This window comes from Physcomitrium patens, chromosome 4 (genome assembly GCF_059467195.1).
Source record: "Physcomitrium patens ecotype Gransden chromosome 4, ASM5946719v1, whole genome shotgun sequence".
Taxonomy (NCBI): domain Eukaryota; kingdom Viridiplantae; phylum Streptophyta; class Bryopsida; order Funariales; family Funariaceae; genus Physcomitrium; species Physcomitrium patens.
This window is the reverse complement of record NC_143413.1, coordinates 15,029,354-15,050,471: the sequence shown is the minus strand read 5'-3', so window position 1 is coordinate 15,050,471 and position 21,118 is coordinate 15,029,354. Positions and strand designations below refer to the sequence as shown.

Sequence of the window (21,118 nt, the reverse complement as noted above, 5' to 3'; positions counted from 1 at the left end):
ATAACAATAATAAAAATTGATTTGTTTGCTTTAACTTTTGTCAATATTATGCATATGCAACAAATAAACTTCGCATAATCTCATGTACATGTGTACAGTATGGTATTTTTCTTAGATGGAACTTAATGTTGCATAAAAACAATATTTTTAAACCTCTAATACAACAATTACAGAAAGAGTATAAATGTTTGATAATTATAGTCAAAAATTGAAGAGATATTTTTTTTATTTGAATAAAATAGAAGATAAGATTTTCAAAAAACACGTGTGATGATGTTAGTTTACTTTTAAGCACATATTTATTAAATGAATACATTGTCATATTAAATAATTATGTGCTTTAGTTATATATAAAGAGATATATAGGGGAATGTTAAATAGATCCAAGTTTTCACTAAATTGATGCACCCATCTAAACCATCATGAAGAAGGAAATAAAAAAATATGTGAAATATATATATATATATATATATATATTGATTCATTTCTCCACTATTGGATCTACAATTAGTAAAAATCAACTGCATTCATCATGATCTCCATATTCTTCATCAAAGGTGGGTCTATTTAACATTCTTCTCTCTCCCTATATATATATATATATATATACAACTTTTGGACATACTAGGATCTCTCAAAAGAAATTTACCATTGGATTCATAAAAAAATAATAATATATAATAAATAAAATTTAATGTAAACTTATGTCTCACATGCTATTTAAATTAATATTTAATTTTATAAATTAAGGACATAAATTTGGTGATATGTATTTATCTCAAATAATAATAATAATAATAATAATTTAGGATATTTTGAAAATAATAAAGATATCTTATTAAATAAGTAACATCAAATATATATATATATATATTTATACATAAAGGAATTCATATTGTTTCTTTTTTAACTAGAGTTTTATCAATGATATTATTATCATTTTTATTATCATTTTTATTATCATTATTATTATTACAGGTAATTGGTATCATCTTTGATTTAAAATTATAGTTCTTTTGCAGAAATAATTGAAAAATAAAATAAAAGTATTGTTATGCCAAAATAGAAACTCATGAGACCAACTACTAAACTATAACATCTTTGTTATAGTTTAAATTTTTCACTAAAAACCATAAAATGTAGGGAAGTTTTAATATATATATCCCTCAAATATCTTGAAATATTAAAAATATCCTTGCATTCTTGATATTTCTGGACATTTTAGGGACATATATGAAAATTTCCCTTAAAAATACAACCTGGACAATAAAATGATTTATAATATTAGCCAACTGTTTTATTGATGTTAAATATAAAATTCATGAATCTATCAAATGATAAACATTAAAATTTCATATTGTCTACCAAATTTTCAATTAAAACAAGAGCTATTTTTAAAAAGTATCAAAATCTATTAATATGAAAAAATCAAATACAAATGCTTGTAATTTTTGTTTTTTTGTTTGTTTCTTTTCTTTCTGATTTCATTGCAAGTCATTTGTACAATATAAAATGATGATTTTGATAAAACATATTTATCTTAGCACAAATTAATTTGTTGTATTTAGTTGGATAATCATAGAAAAAAATAACTATGGTCGAATAATGACGAATTTTATATTAATTAATCTAATTATGTTTATTTTTTATGCCGATACTTCTTTATATGAAAATAAATTGGATTCATGAAAACTATCATAAGAATGTTATAGTTTTGGTAACTTGTAACAATGTCGTTTTCTACCTGGAAATTTCTGTACAGGTATATTTTCTTTTCTTTAAACAATAACATTATTTAAAAATATCACAAGCAGAAAACCACAAAAACAACTAGAACATTTTTTTGCAAATCACATGCTAAAATGTGTGTATTTTGATCAGTAATTTATACATTTTACATTTATATTATATGTCCCCATTTCACTTAACACTTGTATTACATTTATCATAGTATTTTTTTTTGTTACCTTTCTTGCAAATTCTAAAAAATATTTTGGAAGAGAACTAAAGCTGTGCCATTCATTTTCCTACAGTAGACTCCACTCTCAAAAAAAGGAATTTAAAAACAATTGTGGGTAAAACCCACAAAGGCTTTTCCATCAAGCCACATGATCATTGAAGTGATTGGTTGAATGGATGGATTGATTAAATTGATTGATTGTGTACATCATCAGACCTTGACATGCAAGCCAAACACACACAAATATGGTACCTCTATTTTTTTGGCTATGAGAACTTTGAAATGCTTGGAGAAGTAATAAATAAATAAATAAATGCTTGGAGAAGAAAGCTCAGATATAATTGAGGAAGAAGATGAAAAGAGAATGGGAGAAATGGTGTTAAAACTGATTCATATAATCCATACTTGTTCAAAATTTTGCCAAATAATAAATGAGACGATCATTGACATACTTCATATTCAACAAAACTTCACTCTGTTACAAAAACCAAGGCTATTGGCACCCCCTACAGTAGCATAGAACACACACACACACACACTCTATATATATATATATATATATAGCAATATAACACTAAATATAAAAATAATAAAGATGCTAAATTTAGTAACTATCATTAGTTAATATTGTTGAGTTTTTTTTTGCAAGATTTTATTGGATTCTTTTAATGAATCTTCATGACATAATTGCAATGCTTTTATTTTTTTATTTTTATTACATGATTTATTCTTATTTTCTAAAGAAATCATGTTTATGTTTATATTATTTATTATGATTGAAGTATTTATTCATATGATTAACAATAGTTGAAACAGATTTGGTGAAAATTCCACTACAAAGTAACTTGAAACTCCTCACTTATCAAGTTAGCATGTATATATATATATATATATATATATATGTATATGTGTGTGTGTGTGTGTAATGCAAAATTTCAAATAAAAAATCTAAGTTTATTGTGGAAATTGTTAAAGATGCAGTAATAAAGATGTAGGTAACAGTTTAATGCTAAATTAATAGAAAGAATATCACAATTAACCATCAATATTGTTCAAAATCATGGAGGGTTTTACTTTATTCAGTTGCTATAGCTTCTCTAAAGAGCTTGTGAGCAGCTTTTGATTTTTTATCTTTGTATGTGTTTTTTTTACAGAGCTTAATGTTAAAAAAATGTCAAACAAAATAAAAAAATATTTTACATACAAAGAAAATAAAAATAATTTTTTATTACATTAATTTTTTTGCAAATATTTAATAATATAATCATGTTTTTAAAATTATTTTTATATTTCAACAACTTAACTGTAGTTACTGTGAGATTGCTCATAAAAAGCCCTTGTCTATGTGATAGATTTTTTTATTGCTTCATGCAAGTTGTGATATTCAGTTCTCACAAAGTTTTTTTTTTTTTTTTTTTTTTTTTTTTTCGACATGTAACATAAACAGATATAGATCTAAGATTGTGACTTAAAACTTTACAACAACATTATTTTATCATAAAAAATATTATTTTAGCAAGGGTTTTATTTCACATCAAATTTACTAAATAAATAAAAATATTATTTTGAATATATATAATTTTTATTAGTTACAATTATAACAGGTTTCTAAAATTGGTATCAAGTTAACTTTGATACCAATTACTTTACTTTTATAAAAAAGACAGATATTATAAAAATTAGCACCATTATCCAACAAAATAATTGAAGAAAAAAATACTCCGCTAGAATTTGGTAGTAATTTGTATATGTATGTATACGTGTAAAAAAAATTATACAAATCATAATTTTATATTAATAATCATGAAAAGAATAAATTTGTTTTATTCATAATCATAGCAAACCATGATATCAAATTAAAAAAATAAACACAATAGATGTATAATAATAGTAAAATAATACTACATTACTCTCTAAAACTAACCATCTTTAGTGCTACAATAATAAGTATTAAGAATTTCGTATTTGACATATTTTTAGAGAATGATGTCTTTTTGGTGCATCCAAAGAGTCATCTTTCTCTTCCCATGTCATCTATCTATAAATTCATCTAAATTTTTTACTACAATTATTAGTTAATTCTTTTCTCATACAAGTATCTCAGTAAATGGGAAAAGTAATAAAAAGTAAAAAGTAAAAAAGACTAAATATCCAAGTTTATTACCAAGAGCCACAACCCACAAGTCTTGAAGTGTATTGTATGTTATCCACTATACACGAAACAAACATAAACTCTTTTGTTTTAGTTTTATTACCATGATTCCCACCTCCTTTGCAAGAGGGATTTGTTCTTCAGAAATTGTATACCAAAGTATAATATAATATTCCATACTCACACATAAACGCACACACAGAAGCCATTCAGAACCACGGTGGTAAAGACCCCATTGGCCCACGATCATACACACGATAACTCAAGACCGTGGTCCACACCAGACAAAGAATCCCAAGACCGTGGACTGCCCGAGACAAAGGTCTCCCAAGACCGTGATTTAAACCCGACAGACGGTTTCCGGTATCGTAGTCTCCACCGGAGAGAGAGAGAGAGAAAGAGAGTTCCCAAGACCGTGCTGTCTTGCGGCGTTGCTGGACGATGGCGGAGGGAGGGAGTATGGTTTTGCGACACCTCTTCTTCTTGGCAATGGTTCCGCTGCATCGTCGCGGGGGCCTCTTCTCGTGTGCGCGCACAGGCCACCATTCCCTCGAGGATTCTCTTTCCGCTATCAGATTCGTGATCGTTTTTCGACGGACGGAAGAATCAGCTGAACTTTTCACAACACCTCCCAATGATCGTTCTGTCACCGCAATTGCGCGGTGCTTGTGAGCGTTTCATCTCATGGTTTCCTCTCCGGACTCTAGCAGGACATGCTTACATGCAGCTACGTGACTTTGTTTAAGAGCTTCTTTAAGAGTTTGTTGTGTGTCTTTGCCATCTCTGTGGAAGTGTATCGTTAGAGGTGTCCAAATTACCGGTCGCAAAGCGCTTCCAGGTATAATCTCGTCAGTGTTTGTTGTTTCTTTGAAATGGCAGAGCGTTTTGGTTCTGGAGATTGAAAGAACTGTGGACGAGCTTCGTTTGGAGGTGACTAGTTTTTCATGGCCTTTTTAGCTGTGAGCTGGGGAATCTCATGCGCGCTTTTGGCAGTTAATGTCATCATGCGTATTATCAATGCAGCTATTGCTGGTTGGGCCTTCAACAGGAACATGGACCGAGCTTCAACGGACAGCACTGACTTCGGAGGTTTGTTTCAAGAACTTGTTCTTTTTTTGAAGAGGTTGGAGATTGATTGACGTTGTCATGACATTAAACGTGGTAGTGGATTTGAGTTTGCTCTTGACGGACGCTAAAAAAGTGGATAAGGCCAGGGGGAACTATGATAGATGTCGATTTAGAGTGTTTCAAGAATTTATTCTAAAACCTCATGATTTTCCTGGTTGTTTTGAAGTACGCAGCATTAAATTTTTCCCTGGTGTTTATTTTCCACTTGATGAGAATGTTCCATACGTTCCTTCTGTAAACGAGGGCATTTGGCTTCCGGGAGCAGGGAATGTGGAGGGCAAGATGGTTGCACTGTACTTTCTTCCTATTGTGCTGGTGGCCTCAGTTGTGGGAATAGCATCGATCTGTGTAGGCATGTATCACTTGCGCGTATGGCGCACTGATAGCCTTGCAGCTGCTGTTTCTGCTGCCCTGATTGCCTGGTTGCTGAGCTTTCTCGCCGCAGGGTAAGGGTTATGTTCTAATCCTCAAGTCGGTATGCTTGTGCTTTTAAAGTTTTGAAATCCTTCAAGCCAGATTGCACAAGAAAACAATTGCGTTATCTGTATCCTAAATATTCTTTCGTGTGTTTCGGATGTGTGCAAGAAAATGTATCAGGATTCATCGATTGATCGGTTGTTTGGTTGTGGAGTAGCCTGAGTTGATGATTACCTTCTTGAAACGCAGGGTTGCTTGCAAAGAGATTTATGTTGGGGCTACGCGTTCAACAAAATTGGTTGGTCACTACTCCTATCTATCTTGTGGGCTGGTTCAATCAATTATTTGTCCAGAATAGGTTGGACTAAATCTGCAGTGTTATACCCTGTTGCTGAACGCTACTCAAGCAGTGATTGCATGAAATGCTGAGAAATCTTTGCTTTCATGCCATAGAAAGTGGTGGAGGGTTTCACCGTCATCCTGCCCCTCTTCGAATTCTACTACTTGCTGTCTCTGCAAGCTGCAGCCCTAGGTGGTAAAGAAGGCACTGCTTACACCAGCTCTTCCAAACGAGAGCCTCGTGAAAAGTTCGACACTGTTTTCGAAGATAGGAGAGATTCTGGAGTTGAAGCTGGCATGGACGTTTAGCAGGATAGTAGGATTCCTGGCACTTTTGATCACTTAGTCTGACTGGCTTTACTGAATTATATCCAAAATGCAAGAGAGAATTCAGCACATGAAACTCATTCACTCTTTGGAAACATTTTCGGTTTCTGAGAATTCATCATCCCAGTCGATGCTGTGTTCAAGTGAAGTGATTTCATCGTGAATAGAATTTTGACACCGTAGCCATGCATTCAGTAACGTTCACAAGTACATCCTGACCACGAAGTTGTAACCAGGAAAACGAGCATACGCCATTCAATGCTTGTGCATTATTGGGCTTGAGCGTTGTGCATTGTAAACAATGTGACGGGGACAGGCATCTGCAGTGAAATTGCCCAGAGTTGCTGGCTAAAGTTGTTCAGTTCAATTCCATGACGATGGTGATGAATAATTCATCTCCCAATCTTATTGAGCGATTGTATCCAAATGGATGGCTGCGCGTGGTTTTCTGTCGTGGCAATTATTCTTGTTTCTTTAAAATAGCTGTGACTAACTGGGAGTTTGTTATTACTGCGGCTGCAAATACTGTTCTGCTGGAGTCTGTAGATCAGGAAGGAGAATGGACAGGGGAGATAGAGGAAGGAGATGGTTTCTTCTTGATTCTGATAGCTACCATAGACTGTGCTTATTATTGCGGACACTTCACTATCTTTTCCAGAGCGAAACCTCCACTTCGGTACCATGGACAAAGCATGCGTTCGATTCGGCTCGCATGAAATCAACTTTATTGTGGGATTTCTGCTGCCTCTTTCATGTATTTTTCTGGTAGCTCGAGCATGTAGGCTGCCAGACTAAAGTTCAGAGGATTTTTGTTTGATCCGAAGATAAAGAATTGTTGGTGGCTGATTTGAGTTTGAGAAACTATTTAGTTGAGATTTCGGTGACTTTGCATTGTTTGTGGGACCGTTTGTTAGTTAAGGTGTGAGGTGGGGGTTAGTGATGGCTTTGCATGTTTGATTTACGGTGGAAATGGAATTGCCGTCATTGGGGATGGAGTTCATGGAGTTTGATGACAACAAGGGAATAGGAATGAGAGTGCCTTAGTATGCGCTATTGGTATTGTGGCCTAAAGCATCAATTTCGCGTCGTTCTGTGGCCCGTCGTTCTGTGGCACGGGGTAGTGCAGCGACAAGTAGGGAGAGGAGATTAATTACGAGAGTGGTGCCACTGCAGTGACGACGGATGAGAACTGGGCGGGGAGAGAGGGCAGCGTCAGTATGAAATAGTTACAGAAAGATGGGTGTCCAAACTCTCACGATGTACACTAAGCGCAGAATTTCTTAGACGCGCTCGGGAAGGTCGGCGAGCAGGTGGTGGTCGTGAAGATTTACACACTATGATGCGGTTTTTTTTCATGCAAAGACCCCTAAGGTGTGCAAACTTGAGGCTGATCACTTGGATGTCAATTCAAGTGATTTTGAGGAATAGGTAACTATGTAGTACCTTGCTTCATATTAGAACGTGGATTTTTGTTTGGCACAATGCCCATGATTAATATATATAATATGAGTTTGTATATCAAAGCCATCAATTCAGAGGGTTGGTGTCAATGATTCAGGTTTTTAGTAGATTTGGATTGGTCTCAAGTTTGATTTTGTCCACTTGAATGATAGACTAATTATAATATTTTATATTTTAGTCCTTCCTTTTAAGTGCTTAATTATTTTTTTCTAGCACTTTGCCTGAACGCTTCTTCCAACTCTCACTACGGCTACTTGATCTCTGCTCCCGTTAGCCCTAAGTTCAAAATTTTGTAGGTAGGCAAGTGTGGGCAAAGGTGAACATATAAAAATTTATTCAAATTGCTGAATATACATTCATAGATGAAAAAATGTGTTGAAGAAAACCCGTCAGATATGCCGTCCAAAAAAGTTGAGTATCTATTTCTTTGCGGTCCAATTCATGAGAGTAAATTTCAATAATTTCAAAGGAGTGTGGAAAAGTTTCAACATTATGAATTTGCTTTCTTTTTACCTTTGACATAGTAGAGAGGATAGATAAAATAACTTTTTTGCACTCTTTTCAATATTTCTAAAATTTAGAGATACAATTATATATCATAAAATAGCTAGGTGCATCATTTGTTGTAGAAATATAAAAATTGCCATTTAAATTGGCATTGTGTTGATGTTGGAAGTGAATTTGGTTTATCTTAGAATGTTTAAAATTTTAATGAGCTTTTAAAAGATTAAAAAAAAAGGTTTTGCACTTATAAAACACAAGTTTGGCAACAAAAAAGATGGAATTTTGATTATATTTATAAAATCATCCAAATTCGTTTGAGTACTTAGATTGAGTTCAAATTTTAGATGAACATCTTTTAAAAGTTTAAATACTTCTATGCTAAATGAAAAATAATGATGTTTAAAATCATGTAGCAAAAAAATGAAGTGGAAAAATATATCCAATTTTTACTTTAATATAATTTTTTTAAAGCTTTCAACTTTGAAACAAGTTGGTGATTTGGTTTTTTAATTTCATTTTTATTTATTATTATTATTATTATTATTATTATTATTTAATATCTTAAATATATAGTCTAAATATTTATTATCTACTTAACAATTTTCTTTAATAAAAAAATATAATTAAGATATTTAAACAAATCTCTTTATATTTGTAAAAATCTATTTATGACTTATTTAATAATAGAAAAATAAATATATGATAATTAATTAGTAATGTATCTAAAAGCATCTAACAAATTATATAGGTCTATAAGACAAAATGATTGGATGGACATCTTCAACTCAACCCAAGCTTGCACACATTTAAATGCTTCTCTTCATGCTCCACTTAATTAAATATATGCTCCATAATTTGGTGCATTTAGATTTTAGATAGAGTTTATCACAAGCATTGTCTTTGTTTTTTCTTTAAAAGATTTGGTGAACTTGTTGTGATGATTGTTTTAACACATTATACATTGTTTGGCTCATACATGATTTATTAAAAAAAATCAAAATTATCTTTTGTTTAAAGTTATGGAGGCTTTTTGTAGGTATATACATTAAAATCTTTAAATAATGAGCATAGAAAAAAAAGGTGTTTTATTAAAGCATTATTGATTGTCCACAATGAAAAAGGTGTTCTGCTCTATTAAAATATGACTCTAAGTTAAATACTTTTGATACCAATAAAAAGATTGAAGACAACACTACTGTTAGATTAGGCAATAAAAATCCATTTTACTTGATTTAGCATGGAGTGTTTTCTAATGATATAAATTGTAAGACATAATATAAAGAAGTCTCATGAATAATGTTATAAGTATTTAGAAGCAAGAATAATAGATGAATGCAGAGTATTGTATTAGTTTTTTATACAATGACATATACATCAATTTAGTGGTTACAAGAACCAAAATCTTTATAGACAAAGCAAGTACTAACAAACATATTTAACCACAACAATTTACATTTATACTTTTTTAAAATATTTTTCTCAACAATCAAAAAACAATAAAGATGCTAAAGAAGGGTGTTCAAAGGCTAATAGATTTAGGCCATAAAGAAACAATGTAATTTGAAGAAGGCAACAAAAATCCACAACTAATCCCAAAAACAAAATCACCAAAACAAATTAGAAAAAGAAAATTAATCATCAATTTATATTAGATTTGTTTGAATTTGTTCGAATGATAGAATTATCTAATTAATACACACTAAGAAAACAAATTAAAGTTGTAATATGCAAGAAATTAATTCTAAATTATCAAAAAATACATTTTTTTTAAGCTAGCATCCTATAACATGCTACATTGAAACAAAACAATCAAAGTTAAGAGAAGGCAAATTAACCAATGGATAATCTAAGTTAGGCATTTCTAATAGGAGGGACAACCCAAATCAAATGGCCACTTAAATGAGCACAAAATAATACAAATACAAACCTATCCAATTTGAAAACAACTATATCAAACTACAATTCAAATAATTCAATAAAACTTGTCAATATAAAAGAGTGATACTTGAAGATGAATACAAATAAAAGAGCACTCCTTTTGTAACATAGAAAAACATTTGAAAACATATTTTTAAAAAGGGGGCTGAAATGTTAACAAAGTTGCTAACAAAAATGTTTTGTGTCTATCGTGACATAGGCGTGTCTAAAACGAATTAGCTTACTCTAGAAAAGGCACCCAGCAGATGTGCAACAAGGTCTTGAAGAAACCTTCGCAAGTCAACAAGAGATTAGTGTTCTGCATGGCTAACACCTCTGCGAAGTGAAGATGAATATTGACTCGGGCCTGAAGTGCCGAATTTCATGATAAGAAGATCATCGAATTCAAGAGAAACCAAGAGTGTAAAATTCTAGATGTAATTTCACAGTAAGGACAATCCCGAATCCTACCAAAATAAGAAATGCTTGGAACCCGGTGTGCTCAGAGGAACGGCACAGAATTTCATTTCAACGTTAACCAACTCCCTCTTTCAAAGTGTGAACTTAATCATCATTCCAGAAATCCTCGATTTCTGTATGAGGCACAGAAGAAGAAACCAGAACGGGTACCCTGACTTCAAATAAGAAGCCTTTCACGTGTATACTCTAGCATTTTGACTCTTCAGTGTTGGAGCATAGTTCGTTTGCCAAAGAGTTCAGCAATTGGCTCACAGTCTTCACACCCAGAAGGACAGCATCCCTGTGCAAATTTGACAACTGACTGCCAAATAACTGGATGAATTTGTCAGGGTGCCTGCCGACAATGACAATGCTCAAAATTTAAAACAGCCCATTCATTTGACATTTATGAAGTTTTAGACAAGAAAATGTCTGTGGAAGGAGACGAAGATATGAACATGTACACTATCTGCACGCAGGCTTTTGACCGCATTACAAGACACATACACTCAAAAATAGAAGTAAAAGACTGACCACCGGAGACGCTCTTGTTGGATAAGACTGTGGAGGTCATTGCCAGATATGTGAAGAAGACTCAGCAGAAGCTCTTCTCCAACTGTTCAAATAACCACATGGTAATGTGATCACGATCAGCAACTTACAAGTCTAATTTCAAGAACTTAATATTCCAGAACTGAACATGTAAAAAGCGTGGTGTGGAATTTGTTTACAATTAATTACTGTTGAATAGAACTCAAGAATGTAGAAAGGACGTTCAGATATAAAATAGAACACACCTAAAGACCAGGGCTGGTTTAGTTAAACAGCAAACTGTACCTTCGCTTCCTTTCCTGCTCATCAATGGCCACGGAACATCCTGAAAATTGATTTCTTGTTTTCCATCATCACCAACTGATGATGATATACCAGATTCTTTTTTCCCATATTTCCGTACAAATTCACTCCATGCGCTTTGGTACGCTTCCCATTTCTGAAGGATTTCTGTTTCTGAAGTATTTTGCCCGTGTTCACCTACATTGACTTGTCGTTCAAAGTCACTTTCACTAACCAGAAGTTTCAAACGAGAATGATTGCGGAGAGCTTGCATCTCTGCCAATCTTTGTTCTTTCTCAATCTTGCCCACAAGATTCCTGAGTCCTGAACAAATCATCATTCAGTACGAAGTCAATCCTACCAATTGTTACAAACTTCATAAATCGATGAGCAGAGCTAATTTCAAGGATGGCACTGCTGTCGACACCAACGATCCAGAAAACGTCACTGGGCATAATATAAATGAATAATACACTCACCGAGGGATACAGGAGTTTGACCATACTCATTGACAGCATAAACATCAGGCTTGTAAAGTTGTAAGAGAGCTGCTATTTCAGCATGTTGCCCTAAGATTTAACACATTCATGGATATGAAAGTGAGTTGCGCATTTGAAAACAAATATCTCATTAACTACAGACATTTTTCAACAACTATGCTGGACAGATAAAAGTAAATAAAATAAAACAAAACAAAACAAAACAAAACAAACACAGAAAAACAAAGAAAAAAAACAGATTAAAAAATTAAAAAGAAACTGTGAACCTAGATGAACAATCTCGATTTTCATTTTTATCATTATTTTTTCGTTAATAACAAAAATATAGTTTGCCTTCATTCTTAAAAGTCGACAATATCCAGTTTGCAGAATTTACTTGCACATACTCACTTACCTGTACATGCAAAATGAAGAGGTGTATTCCCAGAATTAGTCTTTCTATTTATGCGCTTCCCATCACCCGCCCCTGCACACAAAAGTGCCCTCACCACCTAGCTTCTTCTCAAGCTCACTTCACTTTTGACTCAATGAAGCTTCCAAACAAAACGAAATAAAGTTCTGAAACCATGCCCAAAAGACCATTACTCTTCCAACATTGAAATCATCTTAGTCATGTGCGAGTGATTCAAATTTCAGAAGCAGAAAAGATCATGGCCTTCAAACTATCTAACTCTCCAGCTTTAGTATGTGTTAAATCACAATCGTGAATGTGTACAGCATGAGATCAGTAGGCAAGTGTAAATGGTCCTTGTCGACTCAAAGAAAAGTAAAGAACGTAATTACAATGTCCTCATTTCATTACATCAAATAACTCCAAACTGCAGAGCAAAAAGTTAGGAGAACGTACATCAATATGACCGTACAGCGACGCCCAGTGAAGTGCAGAATATCCTGAATCATCTTTGCACGAAACGTAAACGCCCAACTTTAATAATTTAGAAATCTGTTCAACGTCTCCCAAGCGTGCAGCGTAAAGAAGTAATTTTTCTTCTTCATCCTGGTCGACAAATAGTAGATGTCATGATCATTGTTAAGCTCCCATTGTTTCAATTAAACTACTTATTGAATATAATAGTAAATAATTAACAGCGTATTTGAAAAAAAACAAATTGTATATAGTGAGGACAAAAAACACAAACTGAAAACACCAAATAACGCATGACTAGTTTGCAACAGACTGTTGCCGAAATGTTTGGATTGCGAATGCCTCATCAGCCTACAGAAAAAAACTGAAATGAACGAGAGCATGAAACGAACTGTTCGACGGATTGTTTGTGTACATTGTCCCGTTTTTCTTCACGTCTTCGCCTCTTCAACTTTCTCCAGTCTCTCCTGTCCTCCTTCAACCGTTTCTTTTCCTCTTTGGCTGTTAGCCCAGCTGCATGCAAGGTCAGTTAATAAACTAACCGTTGTCTTTTCACTTTGCACCTCAAGAAGTGAACTACACCCCTGAAGGCACAGGTACAAGTTTACAGATTCGAGGGCAGCATGAAATTAAATTCGTTCAAATTGAGTGAATTGTGGAATAATTCTAACGGGATTCCTGATAAATAATACGGGAATATAGCCAATTTGAACAATCAGATTCGATCAAAATCACACGAGAAACCTAGCGATGCAACTCTCTCAGTTAGTATTAAAAAAAACATGTACACAAGGATTCCGGCATACTCCGACAAAAGCTTCCAAATGAGTAGTTCACACGCAGAATCAAGGAAAGAACAATTCTAGGACCTCGATAGCATAACTTGAAAAAAATAAAATCAAACATCATACAACCAAATCTCCAAGCAAGCAATATACCGTCTCCATCAGCATTCGGAATGGCCGAGCGCCGTAAGAAGCTCCAAGCCTTCAATAACCTTTGACTCCTCTCCTGCGCAGTGCCGTGAGGGTTCTCAAGCGCCGCACGCATCAACTGCAGCGCTTCGGCTTCCTGCAACGCCATTAACAATTATCTCCTTCCTCCCCCAAACTTTTTTCTACTTGTCATCCGACCTCACCTCGTGTGTCTTCGATCAAACCAAGCACCACAAAATCACAGGATATTAATAGCTCATTTTCTCTAATTCAGCAAAAGGACTGCACCGGTTTCAAGACGGACAATCTATTGCAAGCGCAGCGGTGCTCAACCCGCTGCATCGCCATGCAAGCAAAGGAACACAGCACTTCAAGCCTAAGATTTTTTAATAATGAACCATTAGCGAAAGCACCGTAGCAATCCTAATTCGATTTAAGCAGAACTCACCTACGGGTCCTTCACCACTTGCCATATACGATACAAAATTGAGGAACAAAAAATGCGGCAAAAAAAGTATTGAAAGGGTGCGATGGCTATGGCCATGGCCACAGGGACTAACTTCGGCGAGGCCATGGGTACCGCCTCTGTTTCGCTTCAGTGACAGCGTTGCCGTTGAACGATGGATGATATACCATTCATCCGTTACTTCATCCAACTTGTCACAAACTTGATTGCGTGTGTTCACACCGCAGCATTATTCCATGTTTGGATGTTCCTTCCTACCAATTAATGTTCTTAATTAGGGCTTACACCTCCAATCGTTGGACTTCACGCTACTCCAATGCGAGAGGGTCCTATCACTCAAAACAATGTGGTATTCCCACGTGGGTAATATTGGTGTTGTTTACAAAGGTTGGGATATTTAAACAAAAAAATTATTTTGCTTCATTGGTTGGATATGAAGATGGATGTGAGTTTCTTACAATGTTGAAATGTTTGTAGAAATCACATCAAGTATTGCTTGATTAGTTTTTGGAAAGAAAAATAATAAAAAGAAGACAAATGAAGAATTATTTTCATTGCTTGAGTTCTTTTTAATTTTTGTGTATTTGTGAATGAGGTGCATAAAAAAAAATGACACATTGTTGACAAAATGATCATGTGAGTTGGGTGCACTTTGCAAGTTTTGAAAGATATTTTTGAATATTGTCATGGTCATGATGCATTACAAAGTACCTCTCAATTTTCATTAGGATTAGATTTATTGAATAAACTTAATAGAAGGAAATGGATTTTGTACAAGGTATGGAATTAAAGTTGGGCTCCTTAGACATTTAACCCAGCATAACTTCTATTTATAACAGAGTTATAACAAAAAAATAACCTTGAATCAAACACAGTCATTTATTTATATTAGATAAGTATTTTTCTAATCCATTTTTTGTTAATTATAATGAAGATAAATATTGAAATTTTGAGAGTCAAAAGCTTCTGCATCTAAATATTCAAACAATATTCTATTGTATCTCTCTATATAGAATGAGCAAGAAAGTACTCAACCATCTCAAACTTTCACCTCATTAAAAACCATTAGACAACAACCTACTTGTAGTGCCCAAGCATCATTGCATAGAATTGCAGTAGATAAAAACAAAACAACACACACACACACATACATATATATATAACGAATTCTTTAATATTTACTGACACTCATACTTCTAAAATAGAATGAAGAGGAAAAAGAAAAAATTATTTATATGATACCAAAGAATAAAGTCAATTTTGTTACAAAAACATGTAATAGATAAAAAAAAAATTAAAAATTAAAATTGTCTAAAACATCCGTGTATAGAATTAATTTTAAAAAATGGGTAATAATATACGTTGAAAATATGAAGACCATTATTTTATACTTATTTTTAGTTGATTTATATATTACAACATAAGTTCTAAAATATAATATTTGGTTATATAAAAAAATTGAAAACTTGCCGATTTTATATTTAAAATATTTTGATTTAGGAATGAAAAAATATTAATATTATTTATTTGTATTACAATAAAATATTTTTTTTTAAAGAACATATTAAAAAATTGTTTTGAAACAAATTTAGCATGTAAATATTTATCTTCTTTAAATATGGATAATACGAGGCAAAAGTATAGCACTGAATAATGTACAAAACGTATATTTCAAACAATAAATTCTAATCTATTATATAAAAAATATGAACTAAAAAATTTACAAATTTATTCTATGTACATAATTCATAAATATTGTATTAAATAATTAAAAAAATAAATATATTCAAAACATAAAATATTATATAACTAAAAAAATAAAGGAATATGTATGTATGTATGTATGTATGTATGTATATAAGTAGAGTAAATCCCAGATTCAATATTTAAACACTATCATCATGTTATTAAACACTATTGTTTGAATTAAATTTTTAGAAATCAATATTTTTACTTGAAGGATTTATCATAATATAATGTATAATTTGAAACAAGATTCTAAGTAAAAAGTCTTTAATTGCCATGGCTGTATAAATCACTTACATACCTTTGTGTTCTATTGTAATAATCTTATATATGTACACGATAAGGAAGCTTAGGTGTAAGACAAAGACATCTTCAACAGATTACTATTTGTAGAGCAGATCATTTTACAGCTTTTGTGTGCCCAATAACACAGATTTTTGTTGGTATGTAATATGTAGAATATAATGTCCTTGTATTTATATGTCTATGGTAAAATTTAGATTATAATTTTATTTATAGATTATATTATTATTAAAATAAAAATAAAAATAAATTAAAACCTTTGTCATTTTAATATTATATTCTACCTTTGTTCTAATGGGTTCTAATTGGTTTTTGAAATGCACATTGTGTGGTTGTATATCTTGAGGATTCTAAAAGCAAGCATTACAAGTAACAAAATAATAATAATAATAATAATAATAAATGATAATGACATATTTGTTATTTATTAAACAAGTGTATTGGAGCATAAGTTTTGTAATTTGTAACAAAATTAAGTAGTGAAGCTAGTACTATAACAAATAATCCTTGAGGTTAAACTAAATTTTTTTTGTACATTATGACATCAAAAATAATTTATGTAATTTTTATTTGTATTTTCTTTTTATAGTATCTTATCAAGATAATTACGACCTAACTCTGTTGGTTGATGAAGTTGACAACTCACGAATAGTTGACATTTTAGATTTGGAAATTGATTACCATGTGGACAATGATCTTTAGTTCATACTTCTTTAGTTTGAAGCATTTATAACTTTTCAAATAAATACTTGTTATTACATCTGGATTTGATTATAAATTTAATGTAATATTGAGTTCATTTTTTTCATTTAAAATATAAAAAAATTACGTACACACACACACACACACATATATATATATATATATACATGTGTGTGTATGTGTGTGTTTATGTACATATATGAACATGTTTTTTTTTTTAATTAAAAAAATCCACAAAATATGTATATATATTATAAAATATAAAATATATATTAAACTATTTACTAATTTATAAAATATTTATATTGATATTTATTTATTATATTACTATCTATAAACTATTTATTTTTAATAGGTCAAATTCGGTATTAAAATTCAATATACCAAATATAAATATAGTACTTTGTAATCCCAATCTATTCTTCTTTGCTTATAGTATATTCACAAATAATCTTGTTGATAAAAAATATTAATCTTTTCTGTTGCATTTGTTCCTATGTGCATTCACTAATATCATATGTGCACCAATGGACAAGATATTTCAACCTATTTTGGCATAGTCTTGAATCTATGACCTCTTTCATGTAAAATTCTTGATTGTTGTCCACTTTTATAAGAAGAGATGTCATTTGTATTCTTCCCAATGTATTCACTATCTCATATAGCTAAAGAAGAGATATATAGAATATAAGATGGATCTTCATAGATTTAGGTAGGTATAATTGATATTCAATTAGATTAATCTATTTATGAATAAAAAATGATCCAAGCCTACAATAATCAAACTTGTCACAAGAGCAAATAATCTTTATATTACAACAAAGTAACTAGACCTTGTTGCCAATGTAGAATTAAGGTTGTTATTAGCAATAGGCATCTCTATTGATTTTTTGTTGTTCTTGAGCTTCTATTAATCGAGCCTTCATTGTCATATGTAGCTTTAATAAACAATTTTCCACCAAATTTTGTGAATAACCATGCAATTAATTACTACATTGATTCTCAACACATTTGAAACATTTCTTGAGAATTTTCACTTTCAAAAAGTTAATTTAAGCATTTAATTCTAAAACAGAAATAAATCAACTTGAACCTTGGATGCTTAATATTTAGTTTTTTTTAACTCAACTTAATATTTAATTTTAAAATATATATAATGCTATAACACTCTAAAATCATAATAAAAGTAAACTAAATAAAATAAAAATAAAATAAACCCAAGTTATAAATTTCTAAATTCATCTAGATTTATAAAACACTATGACCCTACTCACTCTTTAAAATTCCCATTGCAGCTCCAAAATGCATCATTTGTTATCATTACCATTAATATTTTAGTTTCAAGAAACCATGTCGAATGTGTGTGTGAAATGATTCCAATGGATTTGAATCAATAGTTGGCTACCCATGCTCCCAAGCTACCCCCCACCCCAGGGTTGAATGAGATTCTGGCAACCTTAAGAGTCTACTAATTTGAAGGATATAGCAATTTGACAAGAGACTGAGAAATTTATGACGATTGGTCCATGAATTGACAATCAAACGAGTTTGTTATCACTAGTTGTGGCTACACCCAGTCAGCTGGTCTACACTAGTCCACCTTGTTCCACACTGAGTTCAACGCAAGATCAACACTAGAATATCCCTCATTTACAGTTAAAAGGCGTTTGTGTGTGCAGGGGGCCTTGTTCACATCTAAAAGACAACAGAAAAGGCCTCATGTATCCAACAATTGCATGCTTCCCAGGAGTAACTTGATCCCTGGTACAGTCTTTCTCTCTGTTGTGTGATATTGATCCAGAAGACTGCTTTCAGTTCTGTCAAAAAAAATAGTTTCTGTTTATCCCTCTTAACTAATCGTTTCAGCTTAGGTTTACTGGATGTTCCCTCCGGAATCTTCCTCCATAATGAGGTGTATATTTAGATGCCTACTCTCACAATTCCATGACCCTCATTCAAGAGATTGTTCTTCACACAGTTCTTTGGCAGCCTTCATTATTGTGGTCAAATATACTTAGGAATAGAAGATTTTGCACAAACCAGTATCTGAAAAGAATTATGAGTGGAATCCAACTGAGATTACCTCCTATTATTTACCTTTTCTTTTCTTTTCTTTTATTCCTATTTATTGAGAATTGTTAAATTTAGTCAGGCATTTATAAAATCAACCCACCCATCTTAAGCATCATCAAAAAATTCTCCACGGCTGGATCTGCATTGGTTGAAAACCAATCAAAAAAATGATTGGATCCGCAACCAATGATGAAGGGTGGATTGATTTAATAAATGCCTGGGTCAATTTAACAATTCTATTTTTTATTTTATTTATTGAAGCAGAAGGGTGTAAAGTGCTAGGAACAAGAGATCACAGTTTCTGATATGCTATAGAGTATGAGATTGGGAACAGGAACAAGGTGGAGGACTTAACACAGCTCTGCAGCCAACAGAGTTCAAAGTATTTGGTACCCTATTTATAGCTGAAATTGTGGTTGATTGTCTACATGCTATTTAATTTGTTTGCGCCATTGATTTTGTCTACAGAAGAAACCTGCAACCCAACTTGCCACATTCAAGGGAATTTTACTTGATGGTGATGACTTTGACCTTGGATAACTTTACAAATTGGAAATTTAAGTTCATTCTTTGTACCCAAGAGTTAAAATGCAAATATGTATCAAATGTTGTCATATTTTGTACTGTAAAGATTCATCAGTAGAATCTCACTCAAAACAGTCTGTTCAAAATCTGTGTGGCCATTGGCAGTGTCAATTTGTGGAAGAGAGATGTACACTGGTCCCATGTCCATCTTGTTGTAAAACAACACCAATATACATACAGAATTCACTTGTCTAGTTGAGGAAAATAGAGGCAGCAGTTGCCAGTAACTTACGCTAAGTTATTCTTACACACGTGTTGACTGCCACTCCTTAATGTGAAAGTAACCCCACAAATCTAAATCAATGCAACTTTGGGTTTTCTTCATAAAATCCTTTTCCATTAACCTGGAATAAAATAAGTAAAATACACCCCCACATTTTTGGACCACTAAGAGCCACATAAAACTTAATTTCATAATTTTTTTTCTTAAAACAAGCATGTATTACCAGTCAACTGCTACTTTATAGCTAGTGCTCTAGTTTCGCCCACAACGAACCTGTGCTTGCAACATAAATGGGTCATTTCGTTGCAGTTTTGATGATGAATCTAGTAACTAGATACAGGAATTGTATTTCCAGAATCAATCCTGGATTACAACTAACAAACAAATACTAGAACAAAAATTGTTAATATTATTTTTTAACAGAAAAACTGCAATAACATAAAAAGGTATGCAAAAACAAGGAACAGAAGGGAGGGCGGTTTTGACCTTGAAGGTACACATGCGGAGGGGAGGTGGCGTCAGTCAGAGCTGGTCCAAACAGAAGGCAAGAGACACCACCGGAGGTGCAGGATTAAAGCAGCGGCACCCAGCCTGCAGTTGCACACGCAACAGCAACAGCAACAGCAAAATTCATCATAATATTAAGTACCCAGTCCGGGCGATTCCTCCCAATTCATGCGCTGCACCCAATCACTGCCACTCACTGCTTTCCCTTTCGCATTGAAGGCGTCGATACTACTCTCTCGTCACAAGTCTCGGAGCTTTAACTGGCCTTCCCTCATCGATTGCTGCTGTGTCAAGCTCACTGGTGTAGCTGCTGCCGCTGCGCTGTGTCGTGCCCCGTTTCTCACCGAAGTGGTTGCACTCTGGCATTTACTGGTCTGTTGGTGCTGGCATTGTGGGTCAGGATTGCGATAAGCTGGTTGTGGAGTGGCGATGTTTGGGTACATGGTGAATTTGTAGGGAGGGGGGATGTGAAGGGCCGCTGAGTAGCTGAAATCATTGGAGTTGTCTGTTGATCATTTCGTGAATTTGTTGTCAGGGATTGGATTGCGTTTGCATTATACTGACGTGCATTGCGTCTGGTAGTTTCTGCGGGGTTCGTGTTCATGAGGAATATTGGCGCTTGTTTAGCGGAGCTCGTTGTGAAGGTCGGTGACAGATTAAGGGCGTCGTTGGTGGTGAGACTCGTGGATTTCCGCACTGGTAGAGTAGGCGAATT

At 32.9% G+C, this 21,118-nt stretch overlaps 2 protein-coding genes across 10 annotated transcripts; one reads left to right on the top strand and one right to left on the bottom strand.

Annotated features, from left to right (window-relative positions):
• Positions 1-4,575: 4,575 nt before the first annotated feature.
• LOC112281145 (membrane protein PM19L) lies at positions 4,576-6,750 on the top strand. Of its 4 annotated transcripts, none has more exons than XM_024517349.3 (5): positions 4,576-4,799; positions 4,992-5,201; positions 5,407-5,686; positions 5,907-5,955; positions 6,111-6,750. In XM_024517349.3, the coding sequence occupies exons 2-5, from the start codon at positions 5,057-5,059 to the stop codon at positions 6,303-6,305; spliced, it is 669 nt and encodes a 222-aa protein (XP_024373117.1). In that variant the 5' UTR covers positions 4,576-4,799; positions 4,992-5,056; the 3' UTR covers positions 6,306-6,750. The 4 variants fall into 4 exon arrangements, with proteins under 4 accessions (XP_024373117.1, XP_024373116.1, XP_024373120.1 ...); XM_024517352.3 differs by having other exon boundaries at positions 4,585-4,799; positions 5,506-5,686; XM_024517348.3 differs by having other exon boundaries at positions 4,576-5,201.
• A 3,550-nt stretch (positions 6,751-10,300) lies between these two features.
• LOC112280826 (uncharacterized) lies at positions 10,301-14,387 on the bottom strand. Of its 6 annotated transcripts, none has more exons than XM_024516698.3 (9): positions 14,247-14,387; positions 13,802-14,010; positions 13,279-13,376; positions 12,846-12,995; positions 12,393-12,489; positions 11,978-12,067; positions 11,462-11,822; positions 11,199-11,280; positions 10,301-11,019 (listed from the first exon to the last, which is right to left on the bottom strand). In XM_024516698.3, exons 2-8 carry the CDS (start codon positions 13,944-13,946, stop codon positions 11,235-11,237), a joined length of 987 nt encoding a protein of 328 aa, XP_024372466.1. In that variant the 5' UTR covers positions 13,947-14,010; positions 14,247-14,387; the 3' UTR covers positions 10,301-11,019; positions 11,199-11,234. The 6 variants fall into 6 exon arrangements, with proteins under 6 accessions (XP_024372466.1, XP_024372462.1, XP_024372464.1 ...); XM_024516694.3 differs by having other exon boundaries at positions 11,502-11,822; XM_024516696.3 differs by having other exon boundaries at positions 11,502-11,822; positions 13,279-13,364.
• Positions 14,388-21,118: the final 6,731 nt, after the last annotated feature.

Bases quoted from the DNA above. Each gene is read 5' to 3' on its own strand.
- LOC112281145 (XM_024517349.3), top strand. From the start codon at position 5,057: ATGGCCTTTTTAGCTGTGAGCTGGGGAATCTCATGCGCGCTTTTGGCA. The intron at 5,687-5,906 runs GTAAGGGTTATG...CTTGAAACGCAG, and splicing joins CTGAGCTTTCTCGCCGCAGG to GGTTGCTTGCAAAGAGATTT. The intron at 5,956-6,110 runs GTTGGTCACTAC...TTCATGCCATAG, and splicing joins CTACGCGTTCAACAAAATTG to AAAGTGGTGGAGGGTTTCAC.
- LOC112280826 (XM_024516694.3), bottom strand. From the start codon at position 13,946: ATGGCGTTGCAGGAAGCCGAAGCGCTGCAGTTGATGCGTGCGGCGCTT. The intron at 13,377-13,801 runs GTATATTGCTTG...CCTTGCATGCAG, and splicing joins TCCGAATGCTGATGGAGACG to CTGGGCTAACAGCCAAAGAG. The intron at 12,490-12,845 runs GTACGTTCTCCT...AGAAGAAGCTAG, and splicing joins CGCTGTACGGTCATATTGAT to GTGGTGAGGGCACTTTTGTG.